Source organism: Sceloporus occidentalis, unplaced genomic scaffold, assembly GCF_023333645.1.
Source record: "Sceloporus occidentalis isolate IW3139 unplaced genomic scaffold, rSceOcc1.0.p SCAF_4, whole genome shotgun sequence".
Lineage (NCBI taxonomy): Eukaryota > Metazoa > Chordata > Lepidosauria > Squamata > Phrynosomatidae > Sceloporus > Sceloporus occidentalis.
In genome coordinates this window covers 182,526,871-182,542,616 of record NW_028316984.1, presented here as the reverse complement: position 1 = coordinate 182,542,616, position 15,746 = coordinate 182,526,871, and the positions used below count along the sequence as shown (strand labels likewise).

At 43.7% G+C, this 15,746-nt stretch overlaps 1 protein-coding gene across 1 annotated transcript in view; it reads right to left on the bottom strand.

Moving 5' to 3' along the window:
- The window catches only part of HHIPL1 (HHIP like 1), a 46,750-nt gene that overhangs the window by 15,597 nt on the left and 15,407 nt on the right, over positions 1-15,746 (bottom strand). The window contains exons 3-4 of the mRNA XM_089523610.1: positions 3,563-3,706; positions 652-980 (exon numbers count right to left, since the gene is read on the bottom strand). Coding sequence (XP_089379736.1) covers positions 652-980; positions 3,563-3,706 — 473 coding nt within the window. The remainder of the gene's footprint in view (positions 1-651; positions 981-3,562; positions 3,707-15,746) is intronic.

Here is a 15,746-nt window from a genome sequence, read left to right as displayed (position 1 = left end):
GATGGTAAAGATCATGTCAGCCATTAATATTGGAGAAAAAAAAAACAAATATGAAACTTTGAAACATGTAAAACATTTTCACATTTTTATTAAATAGTAGCTTATGTATCAGAGTTGAGTTTCTTCCTTCTGCATATTTGTCCAATCCATAAAGTGACCACTATGAGCATCTGGCACTCAGAAGCATAATTAGTTGCATAGCTGGCTAAGAAGTGGAACAGAAACAACGTAAGAGCTCTGCTTCATTTTCCACTTCTTACTGCTCATATAATCCAAAAAACAGCAACTCTGGTTTAATGGATTCAGCAATTCAGTTTCACCCCTGGCCTGAAACTGTGACTGGAAAATCTGAAACATATCTACAACTTGCAATCCTTGTGGCTGGATGCAGCCTAGTACAACATACATGCTGCTCTACCAGATTGCTGGCATTTTGCTCCTGCAGTTCCAACCAGGCAACAAGAATAGGAGATTTAGTGAGTCCTGGTGTCCCATCCCCAAAATATGACACATAGGGGTGCATTAAGCTTAGCAGGTCACAAGTTGTCTGGTTCAAAGCCCAGAATGGATTGCAAGAACCAAAGATAATAATGGAAATATTAGCACAAAAACAATTGCATAAGCAATCAATTACTCACAATCCAAAATTACCTAGTGAGGAGTTCATGCAAAGCTTTTTGTCGTAACAGCTGAACCCCTCTCTTGCTCTCCAGCCGTAATTTTTCCCCTTTTCCACAATGTCAATTTCTTCAAATTTATTCTGTCCTACATCACCACAGAAAAGTCGTCCTTTCCCTTCCTTTGTGTAGGGGTCACCCCTGTCAAAAGAGCAACGCCACATATTCCTTGCCCCATAAGCGTAGATTTCAGGACGGGCTTTTGGCTCATTAATAAAAGGGTTGTCGGGAGGGATTCGATACAGAGGCCCATAGTCATTGTTGTCCACATTGATCCGGAGCACTTTGCCTAGTAGAGTTGACCTGTTAATGCACAGAAATATATAGTTTTTTTAAAAAAAATCAGGACTTCCATGAAATCTTTCCTTGTATAATCAAAGATTAACAACAGAATATAATTTCACAAAACCCACTGCAGAGGAATAAAATCCACATCCCCCACTGCATCCTTTCAGAAGAATAGGAACAGAGTAAGAAGAAGGAACCATAGCTCACTGGTTAAGTACAAGAAGTGGGGGCTTCCATGTCACAAGACAGTCAATTGGTTACTGGCTTTAGTGTAAGTTTTACAGGTACTATCCAATGTGCCTATCCCAATTTTCAAAATAGTTTTAAAGATCTGGGTAAAACATAGAACAAATTCATCATCCCACTGACATGGGTATCATCAGCAACCACTGGCCCCCATGTCCAATCTCCCAAACCTCTAGTTAAAAAGATGAGGCAGCAAGTGGTGGGAAAATCCCTCTAGCTGATAATCTGTAGAATGACCACTAGAGTGCCTAACAATGGGCTAGAACAGAGATAGGGAACATTTCTGAAGATTGCTACCTCTTGCCTCTGGAACTGTGGGCTCCAGGTCTATGATTTCAAGTGATCATGCACTGTCATTTCCCATATTATTAAATGGTGGTGATGTGAATGCACACATTTCAGAGGGAGCGAACGGGCAGGCACAGCTCCACCAGGCCTAGCCCAGAGACAGAAGAAGGACCCTTCCTCCAATCCATCTGCCATTGCCCTGGTCTCAGCGGGAGATAAAAACCATTGGACTTGATTCCCATACTCATTGCCTTTCCCTTCTCCTTTTGTGTCATAGCTTTTTAGATGGTAAGTCTGAGGGCAAGGAACTGTCTAATTACCAGTTTGTAAGCCACTCTGAGAGCATCAGTGGGGTATAAATACAACAAAAAACAATTATTATTATTATTATTATTATTATTATTACCATTACCATTATTATCATTATTTTAGTGTGTCCATATTCACATGGCCTGCAATGAATAATATCAGGCAAAATCATCTGCATTTTTTCCTATCCATTTTTCTGGAACCTTGCAGATAAGTGTACAGTGCGCCTGCGCCATACACGGGCTTACCATATGTGGACTCAAGGTCACATAGACGGCAAGCCCTCGTAGAATGAATGGGGTGTGCATGCCCCATTAACACAAATGGGACTTTTAATTTTGGGGTGTGTGTGTCCTGGAATGGATTCCCCTGTGGATGGCAAGGGAGGAATGTACATGTATACATATGTAATCCATACACCATGTGGCAGGGTGCTAGTGTTCTAAACACCAACAGTCTATAGTTTTGTTCTTTCCCTAAGAGGGAAAATGAGGTGTTTCCATTGCCTAGTTCAGACATCAAAACAAAATCTACGGTTTAGCCATAAAGGTGTCTGGGATCATGTATACCCTTACATTTCTTCCAGCTTCACCCAGTTGCTTCCTATTTTTAAGAATCTATAGTGTGGCATAATGAATAAAGCAAAGGAACTGCATACGTTCAAACAGTGGTTTCCAATTGTGGCTTCCAGAAATTAGAGGCCACCAAAACTGTGTTAACCACAGTTCACCTGATTCAGATATATGTGCAAAGTTCAGTTATCATGAACCCAAAAGTGAATGAAGGAACTGGAGTATGGAACAAAGGGACTAAGAAAAATGATGCAAACTGTAAATATAAAAGCACAAATTGATTTTTGCACAAAAGTAGAAAAAAAGTTGCATGGTGTGAAAACATAAGCATCGCCACCACAAATGATTAACATAAAGCATATAAGCCCTTCACTAATTAAGGTTGCCTGATTGTATACATGAAATTATGTTTTTGCACATAGCTGATTGTATACATGCAAGTATGTTTTTGTTGAGCCTTTTCAATCCCATTTGAATTGTATATTCTTTAAACAAATTTTTAATGTTTTGTTACTTGCTCAGATTTTCTAGAGGGGGCAGGCTAGAAATCTGTATAGTAAAATAAACACATATTAAACATAAACATACACACATATATAGCATCATGTGAAGAAATTAAACTGCTGTTTATGCAAAGAACAGCTAGTACAAAATGCACAGTCCCACACGGAGACCCAACAGTTAGGGAATAAGACTGACAGGCCTAGAAAAAGGCATTCATTCATTCCATTCAGTGTACTGATCTATATCATGATGGAGCTTTCTAGTGAGGCTACCAAGCTGATGTCTGTTTACTCTGGATGTTCATATATTAGAAACTGGAACAAGACCATCTTATTTCAAAAGGGACTATTTAAACCGCTTTCCCAAGCTTTCCTTTCTGTGGTCATCTGTACAGCCAATTTAAACAACTGGTTTAGTGCTAAAAAGCTTCACTGATGCAAGGCTTGAGCTATCAGCAAGTCAAGCTCAGTTATGAACATCAGTAAATTTAACAATTAGATATCTTGTGTAAAAAAGGAGAGACTGAAAGCTGAACATGAAAAAAGCCCTGAGCATCAGACAGTACTAAGGCTATGCAATACTAATGAGACTGATTTGGAATCTATGTAAAAATAACAGAGAGTGTATATAGCTTGCCTGCTCCCTCCCCAAAAATGGTATGAATGTTAAGTCTCCTACTTGTTTTGAGCATTTCCAAATGAACCAAAAGGATCACCAGCCATGCCTCCATCTCCAGTGAAGATATAAAGATAGCCATCATCTCCAAATAGCAGTTCTCCTCCATTGTGATTGGAAGCTGGTTCTTCTATCTCCAGAATTATCCTGGGGGTGAGGAGAGAGAGAGAGATAAGAAAAGGAATCCTAGTAACATATTAGCAACATAGAGGGACTGTAACAAAACCAAATCTTAAAACAACTGTCTGGGATTTTGAACTAAATGGGAAACAAGGAAATATACATTCACCTTATACAAGTGGTCTTTTTGACTTGGCACCAGTGAACACAATGGTTATCTTTTTTAACTGAAAACATCACCCACAAATCCTTTCAGATCTCTTTTAAAAAGAAATAGCAACCAAGCCAACCACATCACACGACAAACACTTATTTAGATCCTACAACTAAAACAGGAATATAATGAAAGCAGAGAATAAGAGCTAGCCTGTTCTGTATCCTTTCATAGCCATTGCTATAATGAGAAAGGGATTGTCACAAATAGAAAAGGCAGGGAAAATGTGGAAAGGTGTTGTCTTTCTAAAAAAAATCTTATGAAAGATCATGGATTTCAAAGCCCCTCATTCTGGTTCACTGCTTCCATTCTGAAATGTAGATCTGCCCCCTGCTTCTTTTCAAAGCTCTAATAAAATCATTAAACTAGGCATGGAGCCTTGCTTAGCACATTTTCAAGTGAAATCTGGGCCCCAAGGTCTGGGATTATAGCCAGCAAATTTCATCAGCCTATTTTTCAGAAGATTCAACCAAATCCCAGAAGAAATTATTCTTTGCCAACACTTATCTATTTCTGGGGAATTTTCTCTGCACAATAGGAGCTTTCCCTTCTGGTCATCTCATAGGAAAGTGTTAGAAATTGGCCATTTTAATTTTTGATGCTAACTGCCAGCATTTTGCAACTAGCCATTTGCATTAGTAGTCCGGAAAGCAAAAGTTTCAACCTGTGGTATGACTGTGCTGTTGGGGAAATATTTCTGACCAACATATCCCTCATGCCAACTTCTTTTATTTCTTCCATTCTTCAAAAAAAAAGGCCCCTCCCTCCTCAACTGTCATCTCGGCCTCAGAGGGAGCCATCAGGCAGACCAGCAACATCTTGGACTGCCTGAAGGAAGAGGCCCCTCCCTCCTCAACTGTCATCTCGGCCTCAGAGGGAGCCATCAGGCAGACCCAGCAACATCTTGGACTGCCTGAAGGAAGAGGCCCCTCCCTCTTCAACTGTCATCTCGGCCTCAGAGGGAGCCAGCAGGCAGACCCAGCAACATCGGGGACTGCCTGAGAGCTGGTGGAGGACTACTTCTGCCGCTGCCCCCCCCCCCATGTCACCTGGGAAGAAGCTCCCCAGAACTGCGGAGGACTATCTTGCCGCTGTGGTGGCTTTTTACCAGGGGGGAGGGGTCAGTGAGAGAGGGGTGTTTTTATGTATTCTTAATTGTTTTATTGATATTTGCTGTGAACCGCCCTGATCTATGGAAGGGCGGTATAAAAATAAAAAAATTATTATTATTATTATTATTATTATTATTATTATTATTATTATTATTAAAAGATTTTAAAAGAATGGTGTAAAACAGAATAAAAATAGCTTTACTTCTGCACCATTCTTTTTGAATCCCCCCATATTTTCTACTCTGAATGGCAGAGGCTCCCCAGAGTCCCAGACAAGAGTCTTTTCCATCACCTGCTCTCTAATTCTTGCCTCTCCTCCCTTTTAAACTAGAGATGGCTAGGAGTGAATATGGGATTTTGTGTTCTGACAATAAAGCTATAACCTGTTCCCCAGGAGAGTACCTCCTAAGGCAAGGGTCGGCAATCTCCGGCCCGTGGGCCGGATGCGGCCCGCGGGCGCCTTTCTGCCGGCCCCCGCTCCCTCCTGCCGCCGAAATCGCTGCCGATTTCGGCCGCTCCGGCCGCCATTTTGCCTTTCAAAATGGCGGTGCCCATTGGGAGGCCCGATGCGGCCTCTGGAGCCCTGAAACGGGGCTCCAGGAGCCGCACCGGGCCTCTGGGAGGCCCGATGCGGCAGCCGAAGCCCTGAAACGGGGCTTCAGCAGCCTCACCGGGCCCCTGGGAGGCCCGATGCGGCCTCTGGAGCCCTGAATCGGGGCTCCAGGAGCCGCACCGGGCCTTCAAATGGGCCCCACCCACCTCCCTCCTGGCCCCGCCCACCTCCCTCCTGGCCCCGCCCTCCTCCCTCCTATAAATGGAGGGGCGGGGGGGGAAGGAGGAGGAGGCAGAGAGAGAGGGAGGGAGGGAGGGGAGGAGGAGAGAGAGAGAGTGGGAGGGAGAGAAGAGAGAGGGAGGGAGGGGAGGAGGAGAGAGAGAGAGAGTGGGAGGGAGAGGAGAGGGAGGGAGGGGAGGGGGAGAGAGTGGGAGGGAGAGAAGAGAGAGGGAGGGAGGGGAGGAGGAGAGAGAGAGAGAGTGGGAGGGAGAGAAGAGAGAGGGAGGGAGGGGAGGAGGAGAGAGAGAGAGAGTGGGAGGGAGAGAAGAGAGAGGGAGGGAGGGGAGGAGGAGAGAGAGAGTGGGAGGGAGAGAAGAGAGAGGGAGGGAGGGGAGGAGGAGAGAGAGAGAGTGGGAGGGAGAGAAGAGAGAGGGAGGGAGGGGAGGAGGAGAGAGAGAGAGAGTGGGAGGGAGAAAAGAGAGAGGGAGGGAGGGGAGGAGGAGAGAGAGAGAGAGAGAGAAAGGGTGGATGGGTGAGAGGGAGAGGGTGGGAGGGAGGGGAGAAGAGAGAGAGAGAGAAAGGGTGGGAGGGAGAGGAAAGAGGGAGGGAGGGAGGGAGGGGAGGAGAGAGAGAGAGAGAGAGAAAGAGAGAGAAAGGGTGGGTGGGTGGGTGGGAGGGAGAGGGTGGGAGGGAGGGGAGAAGAGAGAGAGAAAAGGTGAGAGGGATAGGAGAGGGAGGGAGGGAGAGGAGAAGAGAGAGAGAGAGAAAAGGTGAGAAGGTGGGAGTGAGAGGGAGGGAGGAAGGGGGAGAAAGAAAGTGGGTTGAGACAGTGGCATGCATTTTTTGCTGTTTGTGGCCTTGCCTAGTTGCTTCCATTCTTGCAAATATTGCTCTTATTATTGTTGTTGTTCTCCTTTGGTATTCTCTTTGAAAAATGCCCCCACATGGACTTGCTTGCTCTTTTGTGGGTTGAGACAGTGGCATGCATTTTTTGCTGTTTTGTGGCCTTGCCTAGTTGCTTCCATTCTTGCAAATATTGCTCTTATTATTGTTGTTGTTCTCCTTTGGTATTCTCTTTGTAAAATCCCCCCACATGGACTTGCTTGCTCTTTTGTGGGTTGAGACAGTGTGCATGCGTTTTTCCTGTGTTATGGCATTGCCGGCCCTAGTAGCTTCTTGCAAATATTATGCGGCTCCGCCCCTGGAGGGTGGAAACTCCGCCCCTGACATGTGGCTCTGCCCCGGATAGTGGAAGCTCCGCCCTGGCATGTGGCTCCGCCCCAGAGGGTGGAAGCTCCACCCCCATGTGCAGCTCCGCCCCCGGAGGGTGGAGGCTCCGCCCCCGGAGGGTGGAAGCTCCACCCTCCGGCTTCGGCCCCCCAGTTGTCTGAGGGACAGCAACCCGGCCCCCGACTCAAAAAGGTTGCCTACCCCTGTCCTAAGGTATCTGATCTCAGAGATGGGCAGGGTTTCCCCCCATTAAAGTTTCACCTTGGGGTTGCCATAAGTCAGAAGCCAGTTGACTTCTGCCACAACAAGCAAGGCCTAAATAGTCTCCAGGCACCAAATCCCATCTGATCTTGGAAGCTAAGCAGGGTCTGCTCTGGTTAGTGCTTAGATGGGAGATTACATATGAATACCAGATGATGGAGGATATATTTCAGAGGAAGAAACTGGCAAAACCACCTCTGAGTATTCCTTTCCTAAAAAATCCCTATGAAGGTCATGGATAGCTGCAAGTTGACAGATAACTTGAAGGCACAGACATACACACAAATAACCAAGGACCGCTGTCATAGGAAGCTGCTTTTTCAAACCATGCTCACTGGCAGTGGCTGTCCAAGGTGTTGTATTACTATTGATCCTACTGTATATATTGGATGCCTATTTTAGAGGCCTTTTACAGATAAAATATCCAAAAAAAAAATCTGGCCTGAATCCTATTGGTTAATCTTACTAGAGTAGACCGAGTTAATCCATGATTGAATTCCAATGGGTTTGCTCCAGTTCAGAATAATACATTTCTGTCCATTATACAATAAAATGTAGCAACTCTCACACACAATAAATTAAAGGGATTGCCAATTTACCTAAGACTATATATTTAAACATTGTCTGACCACATCCATGGTCAGAGAATAAGTAGAGAAATTTCTTAATCTGGCACCCAAAAGATGACAGTTTGGGGAGCAACAAAGCCCACATGGGGAAAGTACTCCATAGGTGTAGGTCACAATTGAAAATACTTTTTTTACCATTTTAACTTGCTGTGTCAGGGTTCAAGCTAGACAGCTTTTGCAATCCAAGCTTATAACTTATTACTGAATCATGGCCCTTCCAACCTGCAATAGTACAAGGGCAATGCACTTAAACTGGCCATCTGATTTTTGCCTGGATGTGCTCTATTTATATTATGTGGGAATGGGAGGGGAAAGTATCCCATTTCTACTTTTTGAAAAGTTTAATAGTTTTCCTAAAATCTGAATTCCTCTTCCATGAGAAGACTAAAAAAGGCAGAAGAAGATGTACGTAAATGTTCCTTACAAAGCACACAATGAATTCAGCAGAAGTCAGTGTTAACATTCATATCTGTACAGATTAAGCCAAGGTCACATTGTTCATTCCAACCCATTCCACAAATGGTTTTATCCTAAAAGTGTACAAAATCATCAGATGCTCCACCAACACACACATCCTCCCTCCCCACAGATTTCTCAAGGCAGGGAGTAAATAAGATGCTGAAGAAACTTGCCAAGAAAACCCTGCGATGACAAAAATGAAGTTTTGCCTTAGGTTTGCCCAAAATTGAAAATGATTTAAAGGCGCACACACTTACACACGCGCAATATACAGTATCTCATTTTAAAACTCCAGAGGAATTTTACAGTGCAACATGTTGTATAAATACTTACCAGGGATTCTGAACATATAAAGCTGTAAAAATATGAAACACCTGGACCTAACATTCAGTTGCTAAACAATTAGTCATCCCACTGGGTGACTTGCTGTATGTTAGGTCAAATGAAATATAAACCATAGAGTCAATGGGTCTACTCAATCTGGGACCAGCAATTGGATTCAGATCCTAATGAACCATTGCCTGTTGTTATCATTGGGAAACACAAAATAGCCATGTTGGTCAACTATACAGTAATGCCATGTTTTGTTTTGTTTGTTATCACCTGTCAAACTGACCTTGATTTATAGCAACTCTATGAATGAGCGACCTCATTAGCTGCCCTGCTCAGGTCTTTCAAACTCAGGGCTGTGGCGTTCTTGACTGAAACAATTCACCTGTAGTGCGGTCTCCCTCTTTTCCTACTGCCTTCAACTTTGTGATATTTCCCAATGAGTCACATCATCTCATGATATGTCCAAAGTACAACAGTCTCAGCTAGAAGTCTTGAAATAATGAACAAGATTTTTGATTCCCACAGAAATCTAAGCTGTTATTTCGATCTGTTCCTAGCTTTAAAGAGTGAGGTAGTTTGTTTTCCTTAGTACACAAGACAAGACAGAATAATGTTTATCTTCTATAGAAAAGTTACTGGTATATAAAATAATTGTATATGTATTTATATATACTAACATTTATATTTTCAGAGAGGGAGGAGGGAAATTATTGTTTCTTTTTCTAGATGTCTTTGGTGCAAGCTTACCAAATGTGTCACACCTAGCAATATTAAACAATCAAAATAAAACAATAAAATCAGCACAGGTGAATCAAAGCACAGCTTTGTGTCTTATGTCTGCAGGTGTGAATAGGTGGTTATTTACACACCCCGGGAGGACAAAAACCAGTTCAGTGTACTTAAAAGCAAGTCAAAAATATAAATGTCACATGAAGAAGTAGTGATAGCTGGTATCATCCATTTTAACAAACTGGTGAATCCACTCCATGTTTTATTCTGAACACTACAGCAGTTCTCCAAAATGCTGGGATGCTCCATGAAGGTTCAGCATAAACTTGGAATAGATTCACTGTCCCCACTGACATACAATCACAGAGTTGGAAGAGACCATAAGGGCCATCCAGTCCAACCCCCAGCCATGCAAGAAATCAAAATCAAAATCAAAGCATCTTTGACAGATGGCCATCCAGCCTCTGTTTAAAGACATCCAAAGAAGACTCCACTACACTCCGAGGGAGTGTGTTCCACTGTCAAACAGCTCTTACTGTCAAGAAGTTCCTCCTAACGTTGAGGTGGAACCTCTTTTCCTATAGCTTGCATCCAATCTTTTTTCCAATAGCATGCAGCAGAAAACAAGCTTGCTCCATCCTTAATGTGACACCCCTTCAAATATTTAAACAGCGCTATCATAGTGGAGTCTCCTTCTCTGGAGGTCTTTAAATAGAGGCTGGATGGCCATCTGAGTCCCAGTCCTGGGAAAAGAGCTGTCTGTGTGTGTGTGTGTGTATAATCTGTCAGGTATGCTTTGATTGAGAGTTCTTGCATGGCAGGGGTTGGACTGGATGACCCTTGTTGTCTTTTCCACCTCTATGATTCTTATCCAGGCTAAACACACCTAGCTCCCTGAGACTTTCTTCATAAGGTAGGGTTTCCAGACCCTTCACCATTTTGCTCGCCGTCCTCTGGACACGCTCCAACTTGACAACATCCTTTTTGAATTTTGGTGCCCAGACCTGCACACATGGTCACCATCAGCTGCCAGGCAAGATTAGGGAGCTGCGGACATTTCAACACTACGGAATCAAACCCAAAAGGACTTTTCTGCAATTACCCCAAGGCACCCAGTGGAGGACATCCAAAAATGAATTTAGCGTATTAACAAGTTCATGTGTGATCAGCCAGACTATTAGATATTTGGGTCCTTGCTGTAGAGGCTGTCCTGAACACCAGTTAGCAAGCATCCAAGGAAACAGGTGGCTTGTGTGTCAGAGCTGTCAGATAGTCAGTACAGTCCAAGTCAGTCACAGATTATTTAAGCAAGATGTAGGGAGGAGCAAAAGAGAGGTCTCAATCCAAGTTCAAAGAAAGGTGAGGGCCAGAATTCCACCACTTTCCCCAGATAAGGCAGTTGTGAACTACAAAGAAAACATGGGCGATTTATGGCTAACTCAACACCACCTGAAGCCTAATTAATTAGCATCTTACAATTAACCATTGCTGGGCTCCAATGCTTCTCTGGTCACAATTCAACAAAGAGCAGGGGCATGTGATCTTCAGTGTCTTCAGCCTCTACCATTTCCTGCTGGGGTTTCCCCATTAATCCAGCCCATCTCTCCTTGGACTCACGAGACAGCTCTACTATCAGTAGCTACAGCTTCCCAGTAATCTGTTGTCTCCTTCTCCCATTCCTCTGAGTCATCTAGAGGGTGAGTCACGACAGAAGGCTTTAAATGGTAGAAATTCACATAAACAGATTTAAACAATGTCACACTGTTCTTAAAAAGAGACTGGCAGGGAGCGGAGTGAAAGAACAATGAGGCAAGAAAAAGTAAGATATGCCCCATGCTTGACAACTATGCAACAGAATTATTTTAGACTAACTGAAGTTTTCAATATGTAGCGAGATCTTGTAACACCTTTGAGACTAACTAAAAGAAAGAAGTTGGCAGCATGAGCTTTTATAGACTTAAGTCTACTTCCTCAGATGCATTTAGGGAAGTAGACTTAAGTCAATGAAAGCTCATGCTGCCAACTTCTTTCTTTCACTAAGGGCTGGAACAGATGGCCCCTTAAAGCTGCTGTGCGGGAGGCTTGGGAGCACAGCATTTATATGCCGTAAGTTCCCACGCTGCCTGAGGCTGCCCGGATGTCGGGCGGCTGCCAGACATGTGCAGCTTCAAGGCACTCTGGTGGCACAGTGTTTATACGCCACACGCTGCTGGAGCAGCTTCAAACTGCCATGGGGCCATGGTGGGGCAGGGTAAGCAGTCTATTCTCTGGCCCCAAAAGTAGTGGACCTTTGTCGCTCCTTTTTCAGCTGGCTTCACAGTGTCGTGGCCCCAATCCATCTTTGGAAGGGACGGCTTCAAGCTGCCCCTTCTGCCCATCTGTTTTGCCCCTTAGTCTCAAAGGGGCTACAAGATCTCCCTACATACTGATTCTACAGACTAACACGGCTACATCTTTGAATTCTTGAAGTTTTCAAGAAGCCTTCAAAGGCAATTGTTTGAACAACTATGGAAAACAGACAACTCTGCATGACCCTACCTTAGTCTATTTTACAAATTACAGATGTGTTTCTGTATCATGTTCAGACACATCTGTTTCTCGCTTCTCTTTCTGCCCACCTCTTTTCTATTTTCTTGCCTTACATCCAGAGAACATAACATCTTTTCCACTTATTTGAGACATTTTAAAGCCATGGTGGGCAATATGTGGCTCTCCAGATTTTTCTGATCTACATTTCTTATAATCCCTCCCTACTCACAACGCTGAGTAAGGGTCACAAACATCTGGAGGACTGATGGATCAAAAACATCTGGAGAACTACCTGCTAATAAAGATACTATTTTATTGCTCTCTTTCAAGAAAAGTCAGTAGTGTCCCCCCCACATATTATTACAATGAGAATTAGAATTGAAAAGCCAGATATTACATACTCTTGGTTTTATAAAAGTTTTTTGTTTTGCCAAGTTTTTTTTACCAAATTCAGAGTGAGTGAAAAAGATGCTAAATGTGAGTTCGCCTCATCTCCTCCACATAAGCTCACAAATTTCCAAAATATTTTCCACAAGTGCAAACCACTTCAAAACCCATTGATACTTGCAATGATTAGAGGAGAGATATGTTGCTACTTGGCCTTTGTTACTGACTTTCCCAAGTCAAGAGTCAAATGTCTGGTGACTCCTAAAGTCAAACAAAGATAGACCAGCTCACACAGATCTATCATGTTCCAGGTGAGATTCCAGATTGTTCATTGGAAAATGAAATGACACTGCCTTTTCCAACTTACTCTCTGAAAACACATGTCAGGGTGGAATAATCTAGGTGAAGAATGTTGGACCTTGGGCCTTCCAAATGTTTTAGATGTCAGCTTTCACAATTACTAGTGGTTATAGAATCATACAAGGAAGTACAGTTCTCTCTCTCTCAATCCCTTCACACATGGGTACATCTACACTGTAGAAATAATGCAGCTTGACATCACCTTAACTGCCATGACTCCATCCTACAGAATCATGGGATTTGTAATTATGTGAGGCACCACCACTCTTTGGTAGAGAAAGTGAAAAACCTGGTAAAATCATGTAGTGACAGCATCTAAAGTGATGTCCCATTGCATTATTTCTACAGTGTAGATCAGGGGTAGGCAACCTGCGGCCCACGGGCCGGATGCGGCCCGGCAAGGCCTTGGGACCGGCCCCCGGCCGGTCCTGCCGCTGATTGCCGCCGGAGCCTTTGGCCTCTCGCGTGAGGGCGTGGGGCCTTTGGCCTATCAGGAGGAGGCGGGCAAGGGGGGCAATTGTCTATCGAAGCCTCCAAAACATGCATTTATATTAACATTTTTTTAAAAATCAGCCAATTTTTTGCGTATCCTCCATTTTTAAAAAAAGTGTCCTCCATTTGACATTTGTGTCCTACATTTGTCCCGGTTTATTTATTTATTTAATTTTTTAAAAAATTATTTAATTATTTGTTTTTTGGCTTCGGCCCCCCAGTTGTCTGAGGGACAGCAACCTGGCCCCCGGCTCAAAAAGGTTGCCTACCCCTGGTGTAGATGCAGCCTAGGACTCTGGGAGACTAGGGTTTGGAAATCCATTGGTGAAACTGGGCAAGCCTTGGCAGCCATTGTTGGAAGAGACCACAAGGGCCATCCAATCCAACCCTCTGCTATGCAGGAAGACATAATCAAAACACTCCTGACAGGTGGTCATGTTTGTTGGGAACGATGAGAACTGAAAGCCCAGACATCTAGAGGGCCTAGGATTTCTCATCTATGAGCTAATCCATGGTCATACACCTACACTGCTGAATTATCTCTCATGACTGTTGTCAGGTTCCTCCTCCATATCAACCTCATTTACCCAAAAAACTCCACCATTTGATTTCTGCTCCTAACTACATTACAACTCAGTTCCAGGTCTACTAGACTCAATGGGTTGGGTCCAGATGGGTCTTTCCAAAAAACCAGGATCCAGCATATATTCCTTCCTGATGAAGGAATGAGAGGGAACCAATCTTTCTAGATTAAATAAATAAATAAATAAATAAATAAATAAATCTTTTATTTGTATCCCGCTTTTCTGTAACTAGACAATCAAAGCGGCTCACAACATATTTAAATCCACATTTACAACATTTCCATCAGCTGATTGTAACATGTCTCTCTTGTGCCTCCAATCTTCCAGAAAATTTTATATGAGGTACAGAAGACCTTCTGTGTCTCTCCTTAAGCAATTCCTATAACCACTGCCACCTCTTCATATTGAGAGGCTTTCAAAGGGTGCAGAGTGGCTGCAGAAGGAGCAAAAAGATAATTTTCCTATGCAAGAACGTGCCTATCTTATAACCAAATTTGTGCAAGTATTGGGGAGGTGGCTCACACCTGCATGGCCATTTGCCTGTATTAGCACCAATTTCTGCAAAGACAAAAGTAGCTTTTCATCAGCAACAGGAGAGCTCTTAGATGACCAGACAAATGAGCAAATTGGACCTGGAAGCTTTAATAGACACTAGGATTTTCAGTTTGTCTGCTCTCACCTACTGGACATCCTTGATTGGGAGAGGTAGTCTCCATTCTGTCCTTTTCCCAGGGCAGGGAAATGAACACAATGTGAGTGCAAAATGCCTTTGTAAGTTCTCTTAGGCCCGGTACAGACAGGACTACTGGGCGCCCTTGTCACGTGCTAGGGGTTGGCCAAGGGCGCTCCGCCCACACGTGCCCCAGCCCTAGCATGTGATGAGGGCGTAACAACAGCGGTGCCCTGTACAGATGGGTGCTTCCATTGTTACATGCAGGACGCCTAGTGTCTGCATGTCGCAGCGCCATTATGATGTCGCGAGGGCACCACTGGTGCACTGGGGCATCATAATTGTGCCACAAGAAGAACCCGCTTTTTGCTCCTTGGGGAAGTCCCACAGTGTGGAGGCTGCGGATTCTCCACGGAGCAAAACTAGGCACCGGGCGGTCTGTACCGGGCCGTAGATAACCAGATTCCAAGGTTATTGCAGGCTCAAGTCTTGGCAGCAAAAATCAAAGGTGGGAGTAGATGTATCCTTGTTCATTTCTCCTGCATGACACCACCCTACTAAACAACACCCCTATTAAAAAAGAGATAACAGAAATCTTCTCTATAAATGTATCGTAAAAATTGGTACTCGAAATCACAGGGGTATATAAGCCAATGTTAAAGTAATAAGACCATTATTTAATTGGGGCTACAATGAAAGCCAGATGATATCAAAATCAAATTATTCATTCCTTTTCTCACTGGTGAGAATGCTTGTGGTGGCTGTGGCAGTCATAATCTTTTCTGGTTTATACTGTGTAAAGTTTAAAGGGTTAAGAGGGTCATTTTGTCCAAAATCATGAAGCCTTCCCATAGTGACTCCTCTAAAAATTGACTCACACTGTTCATCATACTCAACACTGATTCACAGATGGGGCTCTGTACCAAAGCCTTTGTACTTGAAAAACAAAAGGCCCTGGAGTAAGCAAATGGCATCTTTCCAAGGGTGTCTGTAGACACAGAGCAGTTTAGTAAACATAGCCAGATGTCTAAAAGAAGTCAGAAAAATCACATGCAACAGAATGGGCTGTGTGTGAATCTCTAGGATTAACAGGCTAACGTAGTAGGGAGATGGTGTTCTTTGGAGACTCTAGTATGAAAACCGGGTGGAGTGATGGTTAAGAGTAGGACTTAGGTGATAAAAGCTCAAAAGTCCTCAGAACCATGAAACATAACTATGTGATCCTGGGATAACCTCACCTACTTCACCAGTACAGCTATGAGAATAAAATGGGGAGGCAAGCCATGCATGCTGCCTTGAGTTGATT